This window comes from Nematolebias whitei, chromosome 11 (assembly GCF_014905685.2).
Source record: "Nematolebias whitei isolate Nwh7 chromosome 11, NemWhi1, whole genome shotgun sequence".
Lineage (NCBI taxonomy): Eukaryota > Metazoa > Chordata > Actinopteri > Cyprinodontiformes > Rivulidae > Nematolebias > Nematolebias whitei.
The window spans coordinates 16,257,813-16,275,495 of NC_056508.1; the positions used below are offsets into that span (position 1 = coordinate 16,257,813).

A 17,683-nucleotide genomic window follows, 5' to 3' on the forward strand; every position below is an offset into this window, starting at 1 on the left:
GACTAGATATACAAACCGGATTCCAAAAAAGTTGGGACACTAAACAAATTGTGAATAAAAACTGAATGCAATGATGTGGAGGTGCCAACATCTAATATTTTATTCAGAATAGAACACAAATCACAGATCAAAAGTTTAAACTGAGAGAATGTATCATTTTAAGGGAAAAATCTGTTGTTTCCAAATTTCATGGCGTCAACAAATCCCAAAAAAGTTGGGACAAGTCCATTTTTACCACTGTGTGGCATCCCCCCTTCTTCTTACAACACTCAACAGACGTCTGGGGACAGAGGAGACCAGTTTCTCAAGTTTAGAAATAGGAACGCTCTCCCATTCATGTCTAATACAGGCCTCTAACTGTTCAATCGTCTTGGGCCTTCTTTGTCGCACCTTCCTCTTTATGATGCGCCAAATGTTCTCTATAGGTGAAAGATCTGGACTGCAGGCTGGCCATTTCAGTACCCGGATCCTTCTCCTACGTAGCCATGATGTTGTGATTGCTGCAGAATGTGGTCTGGCATTATCGTGTTGAAAAATTAAGGGTCTTCCCTGAAAGAGATGACGTCTAGATGGGAGCATATGTTGTTCTAGAACCTGAACATAGTTCTCTGCATTAATGGTGCCTTTCCAGACATGCAAGCTGCCCATGCCACAAGCGCTCATGCAACCCCATACCATCAGTGATGCAGGCTTCTGAACGGAGCGTTGATAACAACTTGGGGTATCCTTGTCCTCTCTGGTCCGGATGACATGGCGTCCCAGTGTTCCATAAAGAACTTCAAATCGTGACTCATCTGACCACAGAACAGTCCCATTTTGCCACACTCCATTTTAAATGGCCCCTGGCCCAGTGCAAACGTCTGAGCTTGTGGAGCTTGCTTAGAAATGGCTTCCTCTTTGCACTGTAGAGTTTCAGCTGGCAACGGCGGATGGCACGGTGGATTGTATTCACTGACAATGCTTTCTGGAAGTATTCCTGAGCCCATTCTGTTATTTCCTTGACAGTGGCATTCCTGTTTGAGGTGCAGTGATGTTTAAGGGCCCGGAGATCACGAGCATCCAGTAGAGTTTTACGGCCTTGACCCTTACGCACAGCAATTGTTCCAGATTCTCTGAATCTTTTGATGATGTTATGCACGGTTGATGATGACACTCTCCTCCGGTCCTGTGTGCGCTCATCTACCGCCCACCTCGTTCTAAGGACTTCATAAATGAATTCTCTGACTTTTTGGCTGATATCACACAGAGATACACTCACTTTTTGCTTATTGGTGACTTTAATTTGCATGTGTGTTGTCAGGAGAAGCCCTTAGTGAAGGACTTTCTGGATTTATTGGACTCTTTTGGCTTAGCTCAGCAGGTGAGCGGCCCCACCCAAGAACACGGTCACACGCTGGACCTCGTTTTAACACGCGATGTCTCTGTTTCTAATTTGAAAATCGGTGACAATGTTTTTTCAGATCACATGCCTGTATTGTTTGACTTCACCCCCCCTTGTCATACTGCTAAGACGTGCGTTCCTGCACGTACGTGTTCCATTAACCATTTCACTGCTGCTCGTTTTAATGAAGGTTTTAATTCTGAGAGGATCAAACAGCTCTCGGTGTCTCTTACCACTGAGGAGCTAACCTCTCAGTTCAACTCTGCCTGTTTAGATGTTCTGGACCGTGTTGCTCCCCTTAAGACCAGAAAAACAAAACTTAAATCAGAGCCTTGGCTGAATGACGTCACGCGAGCCGTTAGGCGGCAGTGTCGCAAAGCTGAACGAAAGTGGAGGAAGGACAGGCTCCAGGTGTCTTTTCAAATGTTAAGGGAGAGTTGGCGTCACTATCAGAAAACCGTTAAAGCTGCCAAATGTAAATTCTTTTCTGATTTAATTGTCTCCAACTCCCACAACCCCCGAGTTCTTTTCTCCACCCTGAACTCAGTCCTACACCTCAGTGAGCCTTCACCTCTGGAAGCCTCAACTGAGCTGTGTGAGAACTTCCTCCATTTCTTTTTAGAAAAAGTGGCAAACACCCGGGCACTCATTTCTCCACCAGCTCATGATCTGTCCATCCCATCTCAGTGTGTGGCTGTGTTTGACCACTTTGAGCCCATCTCTCTGTCCTCTCTGGAGCAGGTAATGTGCAGCATGAAGCCATCTGGTTCCCCCTTTGATGTGGTCCCCCCTCGACTACTAAAGGAAGTTTTTCCTACCCTGGGTCCTTTTATCCTCACTATTCTGAATAGCAGTTTATCCTCAGGTGTGGTGCCAAAGACTTTTAAACATGCTGCTGTCCAGCCCCTCCTGAAAAAACCTAACCTTGACCCCTCAGTCATGTCCAACTTCCGGCCTGTCTCCAGACTCCCATTCACCTCTAAACTACTGGAAAAAATTGTGGAGTCTCAGTTGAAACAGTTTTTGGGGGATCACGCTATCCTTGAGTTATTCCAATCTGGCTTCAAATCTCTCCATAGCACTGAAACTGCTCTACTGAAGGTTTTTAATGACATTTTCATATCCACAGACGCAGGTGATTCTGTGCTGCTTGTCCTATTGGACCTTACATCTGCTTTTGACACCATCGACCACAATATCCTCATTTCTAGACTGGAGCAGTGGGTGGGCATCACAGGGTCAGCCCTTAAATGGTTTGGGTCCTACCTCTCTGACAGAACCTTCTGTGTCAATATCAAAGATTTCAGTTCGGCATCGACCGCACTCCAGTGGGGGGTACCGCAGGGGTCCATCCTCGGTCCCCTTCTCTTTTCTTTATACCTGCTGCCACTAGGTGCTATCTTCCGCAAACACGACATACCCTTTCATTTCTATGCCGATGATTGCCAAATTTACTTCCCCCTGAGGCACAGAGGCACACGCTCTATTCAGCCTCTTCTTGACTGCCTGGCTGACATCCGGGACTGGATGGCTTTAAACTTCTTAAGCTTCAATGAGAAGAAGTCTGAAGTCATGCTGTTCCATCCCAGTGGCTCACTCATGAACTATGACATTGACCTATTCTCTCTAGCCCCGCTAGAGAAACAAAAGGTGACTAATCTGGGGGTGATAATGGACCCGTCCTTAAAACTCAACAGTCACGTAAACATGATGGTCAAATCCTGTTTTTTTCAGCTGAGACGGCTGTCTAAGCTGAAGCCTATACTCAACAAAAAGAACCTCGAGACAGTGATCCACGCCTTCATAACATCTAGGCTTGATTACTGCAATTCACTTCTGTTTGGAATCAGTCAGTCCTCCATTGCTCGTCTACAACTGGTCCAAAATGCTGCAGCCCGATTTTTAACTGGTACAGGCTATAGAGAGCACATCACGCCAGTTTTGGCCTCCCTGCACTGGCTACCCATTCACCTTCGGATCCATTTCAAAATTCTCATGTATGTTTTTAAATCACTGAACAGTTCCGCCCCATCCTATCTCACTGATCTTCTGCAGCCATATGTCCCACCGCGCTCTCTGAGGTCAGCTGACCAGATGCTTCTCTCAGTCCCAGAAACCCGTCGTAAGCTCAGGGGTGACAGGGCTTTCTCTGTCGCAGGTCCACGACTGTGGAATGAGTTGCCACTGAGTGTCCGGCAGGCTCCCACACTCTCAGTCTTTAAGTCTCGCTTGAAGACCCACTTCTATTCGCTTGCCTTTAACACGGTGTGATTTGTTTTGGTCCGGTCTGTTCTCTACACTGTTGGCCATTTTAGTTAGCTCCTGCTGCTATTTGTATCTGTATTTCTATTTTATGTTTTCCTGTCTGCTGTGCATGTTTGTGTTCTTTTGTACAGCACTTTGGTTGGCCTTGTTGCTGTTTTAAGTGCTATATAAATAAATTGGTATGGTATGGTATGATAACTTTTCTTTGCTATTTTACGCTGGGTAACACCATTCTGGTATTGCTGCACTATCTTTCTGCGCAACAATGGTGGAATTGGTGATCCTCTTACCATCTTGGCTTCTGAGAGACACTGACACTCTGAGAAGCTCTTTTTATACCCAATCATGTTGTCAATTGACCTAATTAGTGTTAATTGGTCTTCCAGTTGTTCATTATATACTCAATTTCCTTTTTTCAGCCACTTATGGCTACTTGTCCCAACTTTTTTGGGATTTGTTGACACTGTGAAATTTTGAATCAACATATTTTTCCTTTAAAATGTTACATTTACTCAGATTAAACTTTTGATCTGTCATCTATGTTATATTATGAATAAAATATTGACATTTGCCATCTCCACGTCATTGCATTCAGTTTTTATTCACAATTTGTTTAGTGTCCCAACTTTTTTGGAATCCAGTTTGTACTAAACTCAAAGCACCTGCACAGGTTTCCCCAGGTGTCATTAAATTGTTTCAGTTTGGTTCAACTGTCTCAGTTCGGTTCAATATGGGGAAGACTGCAGACATAACAACTGACCAGAAGACCATCATTGATACCTTCCATAGGATGGGTAAGACACAAAAGTTCATAGCTAAGGAGGCTGGCTGTTCAGTGCTGTGTCCAAGCACATCAATGGAAAATCTAGTGGAAGGGCAAAATGTGGCATGAGAAGATGCACCAGCAAAAGAGATGACCGTGGGCTTCAGTGGATTATCAAACAGAGAAGATTCCAGAATCTGGCAGAGATCCAGAAAGAGTGGAATGAGGCGGGAGTCACAGCTTCAAAAACCACCACATTCAGACACATCCAGGAGATGGGCTACAACTGTCGGGTTCCTCAGTCTTCTTTTCCGATGAAAATAAAGTGTGCCTTTCATTCGGAAATCAAAGTCCATGGGTTTGGAGGAAGAAGGGTGAGGAACAGAGCCCATACTGCTTGAGGTCCAGTGTGAAATATCCACAGTCAGTCATGATTTGGGTGCAATGTCCGGTGCAGGTGTTGGTAAACTCTACTTTCTTATATCCAATGTCACTGCAACAGTCTACCAGAATGTTTTAGAGGACTTCATGATTCCTTCTGCTGAGGATCTGTATGGAGATGTAGATTTCATCTTCCAGCAGGACCTGGCCCCTGCCCATGCCACCAGATGCACCAAAACCTGGTTTGATGCCCATGCCACAGTGCTTGACTGGGCCAGGCAACTCGCCGGACCTAAACCCCATTAAGAATCTATGGGGTATTCTCAAGAGGAAAGTGAGGGGCACCGGACCCAACAACAAAGAAGAGTTGACAGCAAGCATCAATTATGTCTCTGTGTGATTGCAGCTACAGCGTGCGCTCTCAGGACATTATTACTTGCAGTGTTCCGTCAGTGCGGACTGAACTTGGCAAAAGGGCCTTCTCCTACTCCGCTCCTGTTTCCTGGAATATCTTACAAAAAGACCTGAAGCTCTCGACCTTGACCTCTCTATGTGGCTTTAAGAATCTGTTGGACTCCTGGCAGGGACCAATGCAGACATGTTCCTGTTTTTAGTTTTCTACATTCGCCTTAGAATATAGCTGTTTTTTGTTACTTTTTTTGCCATCTTATTTGTAAAAAATAAAAAAATAAAAATCTGTATGCCTTTTTTGTGGCTATCTTTTGTTGTTGCTGTTGTCCATTGTTGTCATCATTCTTTGTTGAAATCAGGTCTCTCTTGTAAATGAGTCCTCGAGGCTCAATGGGATTAACCTGTATAAATAAAGGTTGAATGAATCAAGGAAATCTGGGCTTCCATAACTCCCAGTCAATGCCACAGGCTGATTGCCTCAATGCCACGTCACATCGAGGCAGTGATTAAGGCAAAGGGATTCCCAACCAAATATTGAAGATTGACATATCGTTTTGAAAGTACCATATTATGATTGATTTGTTGTGATCCTAATTTCTTTCTTTTTTTCAGCAAAAACTGAGTAAGTATTGTGGGCTGATGTCTTTACAGTATTCAAATTTTTTGAAATCCTGTTTTCATGGAGCTGGAAGCCCAAATTATGTAAAAATGAACAAATAAATACTTGAAATCGTTTAAATTGTGGGCCCTGAATCTATCATCTATTGAAGATTAACTTTTTCAATGGAATTATTGAAGTTAAACAACTTTTCCATGATATTCAAATTTTTTGGAAAAGGTCTGTATATATAATATTTATTTATTTTTCATTCATTCAACCTTTATTTAGACTTTATTTATGTGCTGTATGTGTGTGTGTATGTGTGTAAGTTATAAACTTTGGGGAAAAAAAGTCTTGTGTGTCTTTTGCCGTGTTGCCACTCTGAATGAATGAGGCATCTTCTCATATCGCTTCACTTTTGCTGCATCCAATATGGTGGCGATGTACGATTTGGTGCTCAATGACGCATCTACATATATAAATAAGTCTATGGGGAGGATGACCTGAAGAAGTGGCCACAGATTACATATACAACAAACATATTTAGCTACTTCATTGACTCGGTTCTTCCTGCGGTGAAGCGATGAACAACCTGAAAAGCTCTGAGGTGTATCAGTATCTACACAGTAATAAGGTTGGTGGTGTTTTGTTAAAAGAGGTGGGACACAATCTTATTTATTTTAAGGCAGACATAGAGCCCAGCCAAACTCAAGTCCTCCATCACTGAGCTTGGGTTAATTGCAGAGAAAATCATAATACAGAAGACTAATAAATACTATAATGCTGTGCCCGCAATACACTTCAAATCATACCTGATGTTCTCGTCACACTGTTTTCAATCCTTATCAGGATTCAACGTCTCTTCTCCGGTGGTTTATTGTAGTCCAGACACAAAGTAGCATGCAGGTTTTCCTCTGTCAGCCATTTGTCAACAAAGTGAAATGAGCTCACATACAGTGTTTTGGGTGGTCTCTTCAAACTGTGAATGACAATAAAGAACCTTGACTTGACTTCAAGTTCACATCTTTCAGCCATATTCTTCTTAATTCCTCATCTGTAGGTAGGCGATGGAAACTATACCGCTTTTCACAGGAAGTTTTGGACATGTCCAGAATGTGTGTAATAGCATAGCTGGAGTTTGTTTACAGCGGTTACATGAAGGATCCATGTCAGTTTTGTAACCCTTTCACCACCTGGCTCGTTATATCATGATAATAACTACTGGTATTTAGTATAGGTTCCAATTAATGTCCAGTTACATTATGGTGAAAGAGACATTCCAATGTATATTAACTGTGTCCAGAAGGATAACTATAATTCTCAATAGGTTTTTCCAAGAAAACAATATGTGATCTGTAAAATATTTTTACAGTGCACTGCTGAAATGAAGAAACGAGATTCACACAATAACATTTTTTTAGCCTTTATATTAATCACATGCAAATTAGAACACATTAAATTAATCAGATGAAATAAAATTAATTTAACCCAGAGTTACCAGAGTGCACTCATAGTTGTTTTTTCCTACAAGCTTGCTATTGAGTTGGATGGAACGCGTTGGAGCTCATATTATTTATGGAAACTATAATCCAACTAGTCGGAGGTATTTCCCCATCCTCACGAGATGCAACCACAAAGTCCCAAACTCCACTTTGACTCTCGTCCCATGATGCAAGTGGATGTCTGGATCCCTCCGTCACACTGACTCTCCTCTCGTAGCGGATCCTCCAAGTCCATTTCAAATTTCAGTTTAAGAGAGTCCAAGCTGCTCTCATGGTATGAACAGAGCAGTGTACAGATCTTGTTGAGGGCCAACCACAAACTGTTTAGAGGGGTACAAAAGAAAACAATCAGAGTTAGACCTCACAAAATGCCTCAATTACAGATATCTGAAGAACTGCGACTCATGGATATTAAACTTCTGTAACAGCTGCACAAAAGAGGCAAACTTATCAACATAGATCATATACTGAATATACTCCATTCAAGACCCAGGTGTCAAAAGCTGTATCAGCTACTGAGGGAGTAAACATTTAACACAGATGCTAAAACAGTAATTCCATAGAATTAAATGCCCTCTGGAAATTATTCCAAATCTTAACTGTCCAGTAGAAGTATAAGTTGAAATTGACTGTTTAAAAGGCAACTGAGAACAAAGTAATGCAGAGGGGGAATTGGATCTAATTGAGGCTCTCTCCAAAGCCACCCAATTGGAAGGAGGAGTATCCTTTCTTAACCAAAATAAGAGATCTGATATTAGCTGCCCTGTAATAGTGCATGATTTTAGGAAGTGACATGACTACAGGACATATGGGACAGATACAAGATCTTCCTGGCAATCCCTGGATGCTTTTTATTCCAAATAAACACTGATGGCTGGCTGTTCAGATTGAAGAAGAATGATTTAGTAAGGAAGATTGGCAGGCTATGAAACAGATACAGAAATGTAGATAGAATATTCATTTTTACAGAGTTTATTCTACCCCCCCAGTGTGTGAGGTAGGGTTTGCCATCTAGTAATGTCTTGCTTAAGGTTCGCCATGAGAGGTAGATAATTAGCCTTACAGAGGTTCTTACAGACCCATGTTACCCAACGCCAAGGTATTTAATTTTTTTTAAACTAATTTTAAAAGCTACAGTGCCTAAATTTTTCTTTTTTTATAGAAGTCACCCACATCAGCTCGCTTTTCTGAAGATTAACCTTATAGATGGTATAGCCAGATGTTCTCCCGAATTTTTGGAGCAAAGTAAGTAACTCAGGAATGCTGGTGAGAGGATCTGATACTGTATATACAAAAGGATGTCAATTGCATATGAAGAAACTTTATGCTCTGTGCTTAATCAATTTATACCCTTTAATGGAGTTTTGCTGTAAAGCTACAGCTAGTGGCTCTACTGCTAATGCAAATAGAAGAGATGAGAGCGGGCTCCCTTGTCTCATACCGCATTGCAATTTGAAGTAGGTTACAGTTAATGTGTACTGCCGCCATTGGGGAGATATATATCAACTTCACCCATGACATGCATTTAGGACCAAATTTAAATAGCTTTAAAGTCTCAATAACCCCACTCCACCCAGTCAAACGCTTTCTCAGCATCCTGTGAAAGCATGACTCTGTTTTTAACTGTAGCACTTTGGTTCTTTAAACATAACATTTGAACAAAGTCTGACAGATGAACATCTTCCTGCTTGACTCAGACATTTTATCCACTCACTCAGGTTGTCTACTGTCATCTTGACAAAAAGTATTGTCCTTAGGTAATGATCCACATTTTATGCAGAAACTTTCATCCAGATGGTGACACTCGTCATTAAGCAGATGTTGTTTACAGACCTCTGGCTCGACAATGGACCGTGATGCTGTTCATGGGCACCTGCCTCCTCTACAGTGCCCGGATGACCATGCCAGTCTGTGCTGTTTCGATGGCCGCCTCCTTCCACTGGAGTAAGATCGAGTCTGGCCTTGTCCTGGGCGCCTTCTTCTGGGGCTACTGTTTCACTCAGATCCTGGGAGGACACGCCAGTGACACGTAAGGGATTGATTCCTTAGGTAGAGAACTTTACTAAGTGGCTTTTCTATGTATCTGAATGTTCCTGTAAAGTGCCCTGAGACAACTTTGTTGTGATTTGGTGCTATTTAAATAAACTGAATTGAATGAATCCATTGCAACACCACTTCAACACTGAGCCACCATCAGGTTATTTATAAAAGCTACGTTGACCAAAGTCATTTAACATTCAGTCATAAAACTGATCAGTTTTGTGTTGTGTGTTTCCTTGACTGATGAAGCCTTCTGGATCGAAGGCGAAACGTTTCAGCACAAAAAATAAAAATAAACTTTCCAGATGACCTGACTGAAAAATGTTGGATGTCTCAACAAACTTCCTCACAGAATACTGCTCACGCTTCCGGTGTTGAAGGCACTACTCCTTGTTACGCAGCATCATATCATGAACCACGTTTATCTCTGCCGGAGCTGTTTAAAAGTGAACCTGATCAGTGTTGACCATTTTAACCCAGTCTGACATTCATTTCCAGTTGCAGCCCTCATCCTTCCCCTCTGAGCGGTCCCGGGTGGCTTTTACTATTTCCCTTTTGGCAGGTAAAGCTAAATCTTGGGGTACGTCTGAGTGGCAAATAAACTCCAGATGCTGTTATTCTTTTTCTCACTTTTCCAAAGAACTCTGTAGAGTATTTGATCCAATATTGCCTGAGAGGGGGGCAGCTTGTAGACTGTTTTATGTGAAACAAGGCCACAAACGAGTAACTGAATTTCATGCTATTGCGGCTGAAAGTCACTGGAATGAGGAGGCTCTAACGGATGCCTTTTTTCAAGGTCTCAATGATAAAATCAAGGACAAACTGGGTACCAAAGACTACCCTGAATCCCTCAAAAGGTTGGAGGACCTGGCTACATGAGTCGACATACATCTTTGGGAGAGGGATCGTGAGAGTAGAAGCAGACCGGTGAAAACCTTTTGGTCATGAGGTGAGCCACAAACATTCCCAGTCATAACACCTCCTGGACCAACTCCTAGCACCCCACAGCCCGAGGACCCCATGCAACTGGGGAGAAGCTGTCTCATTCTGAAGGAGAGAGAAAGGAGGAGGAAATTTAATCTCTGTTTCTACTGCGAGGCAGAGAACCACATTATTGCCAGGTGTCCATTAAAAGGTCAGACTCAACAGGTAAGAGGAGATGTCTGTTGAGTCATATCAAAAACCCCAAGATCTCCTCACCATTCACTGTACCAGCAGAAATACAACTATCTGGTAAGAGAACAGTTTCTGTCTCTGCTTTCATTGATTCTGGTGCCTACACAGAATTTAATGATCACTAGTTTGCCCTTTTAGTGGGGATCAAATTATTCCAGTCTTCAAAATCCCACAAGGTTCTTGTCTTGGACGGCCATTTTTTGCATGACTCGAATCTGGAGACTTTTCCCATTACTTTATTGTTGGGGGGTAACCACAGGGAGACAATAAAGTTTATTGTTATAAATTCACCTCAACTCCCCATTGTTCTTGGTCCCACTGGCTTAATAAACACAACTCCCAAATTAATTGGACGGGCAAATAAATTGTTGGATGGTCTAAAGAGTGTCTTTCTTCATGTCTATGTGAAGCTATTTTACCCACTATCAGTCCTGAGTGTATTCAAGATACCTATCCAGCTCTCTCTAAAGTACCCATCGAGTATCACGATCTCACAGAAGTATTTAACAAAGTTAAAGCTACATTTCTACTGTTGGAGAGTTTTGAACTATTGATCATTTGAAACTGTTTTTCTTATCAGTATACTTGTTTCAACAAAGTTTCTGTGTGTAGAAGTGTACTTTGGACATGTATGCTGGACACGCTGAGAGCAGTGCGGTCTGAACACCCCCAGAGAACACTGACCTGAGCTTGCAGCTTCTGTCTTCTAATACTGCCGCATCTACATTATTTGTTTTTATCTGTTAACCACTCCTACATGCTCCAATAAAAACGGACGCACACAGAAGCAATTTTAGACTTCGTTCTGACCTTGGTCGGATGATGTCTCTCTTTGCAAAGATTTGCGTTTACTATAACTCATCTCTGTTTTCTGTTGTGGTTAATATTTTTTAATAGGTGCTGGTTTTTTAAACAAGAAAAACCCCTACATCTACCACCTCACAGGCCCTATAATTGTGCCATTGACCTTATAGCTGGTTCTACACCTCCTAGGGGCAGCTTTTATTCCTTGTTAGGTCCCGAGAATTTAACCATACAAAACTACATTAAAGAGTCCCTTCAAGCAGGCATTATTAGACCTTCAGTGTCCCTGGCTTTGGCAGGTTTCTATTTTGTGGGCAACAAAGATGGATCACTCAGAACTTGTATTGATTATAGGGGTCTAAACAAAATCACAGTGAAGAACAGATATCCATTACCTCTTATGTCTTCTACTTTCGACTTGATTCAAGGAGCCACCATTTTCACTAAATTAGACTTAAGAAACACCTATCATCTGGTTCAGATCAGGAAAGGAGACGAATGAAAATGGCGTTTAACACTCCTAATGGACACTATGAGTATCTTGTTTTGTCATTTGGTCTTACTAACGCACCCACAGTTTTCCAAGCGTTAGTCAATGACGTCCTGAGAGACATGGTCAACCAGTTTGTATTTGTGTACTTGGATGACATTCTCATTTTTTTCTAAAGATATTGTGTCTCACCACAAACACGTCAGATTGGCTCTTGTCAGTCTTTTTCAGAACAATCTGTTTGTTAAGGCGGAAAAATGTAAATTCTACCAGTCATCTATTTTATTTCAAGGTTTTGTAATATCCCCAAACTAGATCACTATGGACACTAATAATGTCTCTGCGGTCATGGACTGCCCCACTCTTAAAGATAGAAAACAACTACAAAGGTTTTTGAGCTTTGCTAATTTTTGTAGAAAGTTTATAATGAATAATCTGATCTCTGGACCATTACATGCCTTGACCTCTCCAAAGCCAAATTTGTTTGGAACGAAGCTGCCGATCTCGCTTTTAGTAAACTTAAGAAATTTTTCTCCACAGCTCCTATCCTTCCCGCTCCTGACCCCAATAAACCTTTTATTTTGGAGGTGGATGCGTCAAGTACGGGGGTAGGGACAGTGCTCAGTCAACGCAGCAGTGTGGGATATGTTCACCCATGTGCCTTCTTTTCCAGTAGCCTATCTTCTGCTGAACAAAATTACGATGTGGGAGAATGGGAATTACTGACCATAAAATTAGCCATTGAGGAATGGAGACATTGGCTAGAGGGAGCCAAAGAACCGTTCCAAGTTTGGACCAATCATAAAAACCTTGAATACCGCAAAATAGCTAAATGTCTCAATCCAAGACAAGCAAGGTAGGCATTATTCTTCTGCCTGTTTGAATTTGTCCTATCATACAGACCCAGGTCCAAAAATACCAAGCCATATGCCTTATCCCACATCATGGAGAAGAATGGGACTCATGAAACCAACAAAATGTAGTTCATACTACCCAACTCGATACGTCTGTCCATGACCCAGTTGGAATCAGACCTCTGCCGGGCCAATCTGGCCCAACCTCCTCTACCTGACTGTCCTAAAAACCGGGTGTTCGTCCCTGCTAACCAAGTCTAAAAGATACTCAAGCTTTATCACCAATCCCACAAGTTTTGTCACCCTGGAATAACTAAGACTCTCAGTGTTGTTAAAGCCCAGTTCTGGTGGAAGGATTTGGTCTAGGATGTCAAGGAGTACGTCAATGCTTGTCCCCACTGCAGTCAGGCCAAATCCTCTAGACAACCACTAGTTGGCTTACTTCATCCCCTGCCTATCCCATCCCGTCCATGGTCCCACATCAGTATGGATTTTATCACTGGTCTTCCCCCATCCTCTGACAATACAGTTATTCTCACTATAGTTGTTAGTTTCTCCAAGATGGTCCACCTTGTCCCACTCAGTAAACTCCCCTCAGCATAAGAACTTGGCAAAATCTTGGCTAGAGAGGGTTTTTGACTGCACAGTCTTCCTGCTGATATTGTCTCTGACCGGGGACCTCAATTCATTTCCAAGTTCTGGAGGGAGTTTTGCAGCTTCTTTGGTGTGTCTGTCAGTCTCTCCTCAGGTTTCCACCCACAGTCTGATGGCCAGACAAAGAGAGCCAGTCAGGAAGTGGAAACCAAACTCCACCTCCTGTGTGAAGGGGATCCCAACAAATGTACTACCAAATTCCCCTGGATGGAGCATGTCATAAACTCCTTGCCTTCCTCTGCATCAGATCTGTCTCCATTTTACACTGTGTATGGTTTTCAACCACCATTATTTTCTGTCCAGGGGAGAGAAGCCCAAGTCCCATCAGCCCACATATCAGCTCTGAGGTGTCAGCACACATGGAAAAAAGCCAGAAAAGTTCTCTTGAAAACTTTGGTGGTCCACATCAAGGGGGCCAATAGACGCCGATCGCAACAACCTTCCTATCGTGTGGGCCAGAAAGTATGACTCTCCACTAGAAATCTTCCTCTGCGGGTGGAGTCTCTGAAGTTGGCACCCTGTTCTGTAGGACCTTTCCCTATTACCAACATCATTAATCCGGTCGCAGTTCATCTCCAACTGCTCTGGTCCGTCAAAGTCCACCCAACCTTCCATGTGTCCCATGTCAAGCCTCTCCTGTCATCTCGTTTGAAGCCCTCCTCCAGCCCCCCCCCCCCCCCCTCCGTCCCACCCAACTTATTTATGGCTCCCAGCCTACACCATCAGGAGACAGCTCCACTCCAGATGGTGAGGAGGGAATATTCACTACATTGTCGATTGGGAGGCTACAGGCCCGAGGAACATTCCTGGGTTCCTGCCTGTCATATTTTGGACAAATCCCTCATTTGGGTTTTCTATAGAAACCATCCTGGCCAACCTGGTGATCCGTCAGGAGCTAGACCTTAAAGAGAGGGTTCTGTCACATTTTTGCCCTTGTATTCCACAATTTAGTTTAGTTTTCATCTTTGCAGTCCTATAATGCCCATTGCCCTTCCTCAGCTCCTGTCTCCCTGCACCATGCCTCCTCTGCTCAGTCACTCATCGGTGCTCATTAGTTCCACCTGCTCTGCTCCCTTTTTAAGCTCAGCTATTTCTCTCATCCAGTGCCAGATTATCAAAAACTCTCAAGCCGGTAGATATCCAGTGTTATTACCACAGTCTTGTTTCCTTGCCTCGTTATGACCCTCTATCTGTACCACGGATTCCTCTCCTTGCCTGCCCCTTTCTGGATCTGGATTCTGCTTTCTGACCACAGTACTGACTCTGCTTTTCTCCTCTCTAATTACGCTTCATGGATCACGTCTTGGCCTTGGCTTCTGCTCTCAGATTACCTGTGTACGACCTTTGCTTCAACTAACGGACCCTGCCCTTGTATTATCCCCTCACTGATCAAGTGCTGCTCCTGTCTGCTCAACTGTTGCTGCACACTCTTCACGAGTGATGTCATCACCACCAACTCTACAAGAGTTTGTGCCTCCCAGCAGATTGAGAAGGTTAGTGACAGTCACAAAGACTCACAGAACCTTGCCACCCAAGACCTTTCCACTAACTTCTCTGTCTTACCAGTCGGCCCACCCCTGGGACCCGGACCTCCGCCAGTAGCTATTTTCTAATAAACTGTTTAAACCATTCCTTGTGCCTAGTGTTGTGTGCTGATCCAAAACCAAGGTCTTGTCAATAAGAGCCAGATTCTGACAGCAGCATGACTGTTTCAACCCAAGAGGCCAGCAGGGTCAAGAATTTGACGATTTTAGTTTTATTTTCAAAGAGATCCAGAAAGTTTAGTTTTACACACAGAGCAGGGGGTTCAACAACATGAGCAGCACCACATAGAGTCACAACACGGTTATAAACATTAAACTGTGATTGGTGTTCATAAAAATAACTCTGAAAGCTTCAGACTGTGCGTTACTGTCAGCGCCCGTGTATTTTCAGAAAAGGCTTTGAGGGTTTCCTCCTTCTGTTCCTCTCAGGTTGGGAGGAGAGCGTGTCCTGTTCATCTCTCCAGCTTCATGTTCCTCTTTCTGTTCCTCTCAGGTTGGGAGGAGAGCGTGTCTTGTTCATCTCTGCAGCTTCTTGGGCTCTGATCACGGCCGGTACCCCTCTCCTGGCCCATCTGGGCTCACACACCCTTGCTGCGATGACGATGGCCCGAGTCCTGATGGGTGTTCTCCAGGGTCAGTGTTGCATTACTAACAAAAATTCAAAACTCTGGCTTAAAAGGAAAGTTCACATCTTTTATAGTGGTGTTCTGTGAAAAGATTATGAACAGTTAATATGTTACCTGTTTTCGATAGCTGATTTGGAGACTTCAGTTTGAAAAGAAAAGTTTTTTTAAAAAGTTTTTTTTTTTCTGAGCTGAATGGTAAGCTAACAGCTAATTTTTACACTTTCATCAATTTAGCAAATGCACCAAAAGTCTCCCGGACTGCTTTGACCATGCTAAAGCTAGCTGCTGCTGCTTGTAGCCAAAACTCTGTAAATATATCAGTGCAATGAAAAATCTGTGGCTGAGTAGGTGTTTGTAAAATAATGTTCACATGAACAACTTTGAGTAAAAGTTTGTAAAACAATGTTCACATGAACCACTTTGAGTAGAGATTCTTAAAATAATGTTCACATTAACCACATTACAATGTTTCAGAATGGACTTGTTTTTTGATAGCATAAATCCACTTTGGTCTTTCCTGCTAAGACTAGCCTTTAGCTCATCCGTCTGGTCAAAAATAAACTCTATTTCCGCAAACAGAGGTTGGTTAAAGAGCTGTCTACAACCGATAAGGTAATAATTGTTCTTAACTGATCCACAGCACCTCAACAAATAAAGCTATCTGCTTCATAATTTCCCCGCCCTTCAGCAGAGTTCAGAGTTTTTTGGGACTGAACTGAATCTAAAGATGGTTTCATTTTGCCACTTCTTGCAGGTGTCTTCTTCCCATCTTTGGCCAGCCTGTGCTCCCAGCGTGTGGTGGAGGGAGAGAGAGGCTTCTTAATGAGCACCATGCACAGCGGCAGTCACCTTGGGTAGCTTCAACACTCATGTACGCACATGGAAACACATCTTTCTCACTCATGGCATCGTTTGTTTTCCTGCCCTCGGATTCTTTCAGAACTCTGTTAGCAGGTGGACTGGGCTCCCTGATACTGGACAGGTATGGCTGGGAGAGCATGTTCTACTGTATCGGACTCCTGGCTGGACTCTGGGCCCTCACAGTTTGGCACTATTTTTTAAAAGGTATTCGTGTTTCCCTCACTGATGTCCAAACTCTTTTTTTTATAGATCAGAATCAACTTTGTTGTCATTGCAGAGTTAAGCACAACAAAATACATTTCAGTGCTGCTGTCCAAAGTAAACAAGGGTAGACAGAGATGCACGGAGGCTGCAGCTTCACTGTGAAGCACTGCCCTTGTAGTTTAGATAAGAAAAGGGAAGAAAAACATGAGGAGAGAAGAAGGTATAAAAAAAGATCTCCAACACTGTGTCCTTGGCTCACAGGACACAGTGTAAGGTAGTAAAAAAAACTACCTCAGCACAAGAACTTTGGTTGGCCTTGTCACTGTTTTAAGTGCTCTGTAAATAAAACGGTATGGTATGGTAAGAAAAGCAACATAGATAGACTTAAGACATTTTGCAGGTGGGATGGGGGTGGGGGGACGACGACACATGAACACTGCCAGAAAGTTCCATAGTCCTGATAAAGATGGCACAGTGTCTATCAGCCGGCTCAGCTAAGATAAGGGTCCACAGATGTTCGGGGGGGAAGCAGAGCAGAGCTTCATCCAGGAGCAATTTGAGATAAGTTGGCCTATCCAAGGCCAGCGGGGAGGCCAGATTCAGATAAACAACAACAATTGTTTTGGGCAGGCCAACTCTACTGAGTACATGTCTGCCTTCAGTTCTGCTTGTACACTCAATGGTGAATCCAAAAAGCCAGATTTGTGGACATTCCGCCAGTCGATGGTTGTAGCCTTTCCTTTCCACTGTTGCCACTGTGCTTGCTCAGGATGGGAGACTGCAACAAAGCCAAGATTCAACTTGTCTGCTGGATTCCTTAGATAGAGAACTTTACTAATTGGCTTTTATGTACAGGTCCCTCTCAAAAAATTAGCATATTGTGATAAAGGTCATTATTTTCCATAATGTAATGATAAAAATGAAACTTTCCTATATTTCAGATTCATTGCACACCAACTGAAATATTTCAGGTCTTTAATTGTTTTAATACTGATGATTATGGCATACAGCTCATGAAAACCCAAAATGCCTGTCCCGAAAAATTAGCATATTTCATCCCACCAATGAAAGACAAGTGTTTTTAATACAAAAAACGCTAACCTTCAAATAATCATGTTCAGTTATG

The 17,683-nt window shown here is 42.9% G+C and overlaps 1 protein-coding gene across 1 annotated transcript in view; it reads left to right on the top strand.

The window, feature by feature from the left end:
• The window catches only part of LOC119416633 (solute carrier family 17 member 9-like), a 46,000-nt gene that overhangs the window by 16,634 nt on the left and 11,683 nt on the right, over nt 1–17,683 (top strand). The window contains exons 2-5 of the mRNA XM_037683823.1: nt 9,136–9,333; nt 15,360–15,499; nt 16,247–16,346; nt 16,433–16,557. Coding sequence (XP_037539751.1) covers nt 9,136–9,333; nt 15,360–15,499; nt 16,247–16,346; nt 16,433–16,557 — 563 coding nt within the window. The remainder of the gene's footprint in view (nt 1–9,135; nt 9,334–15,359; nt 15,500–16,246; nt 16,347–16,432; nt 16,558–17,683) is intronic.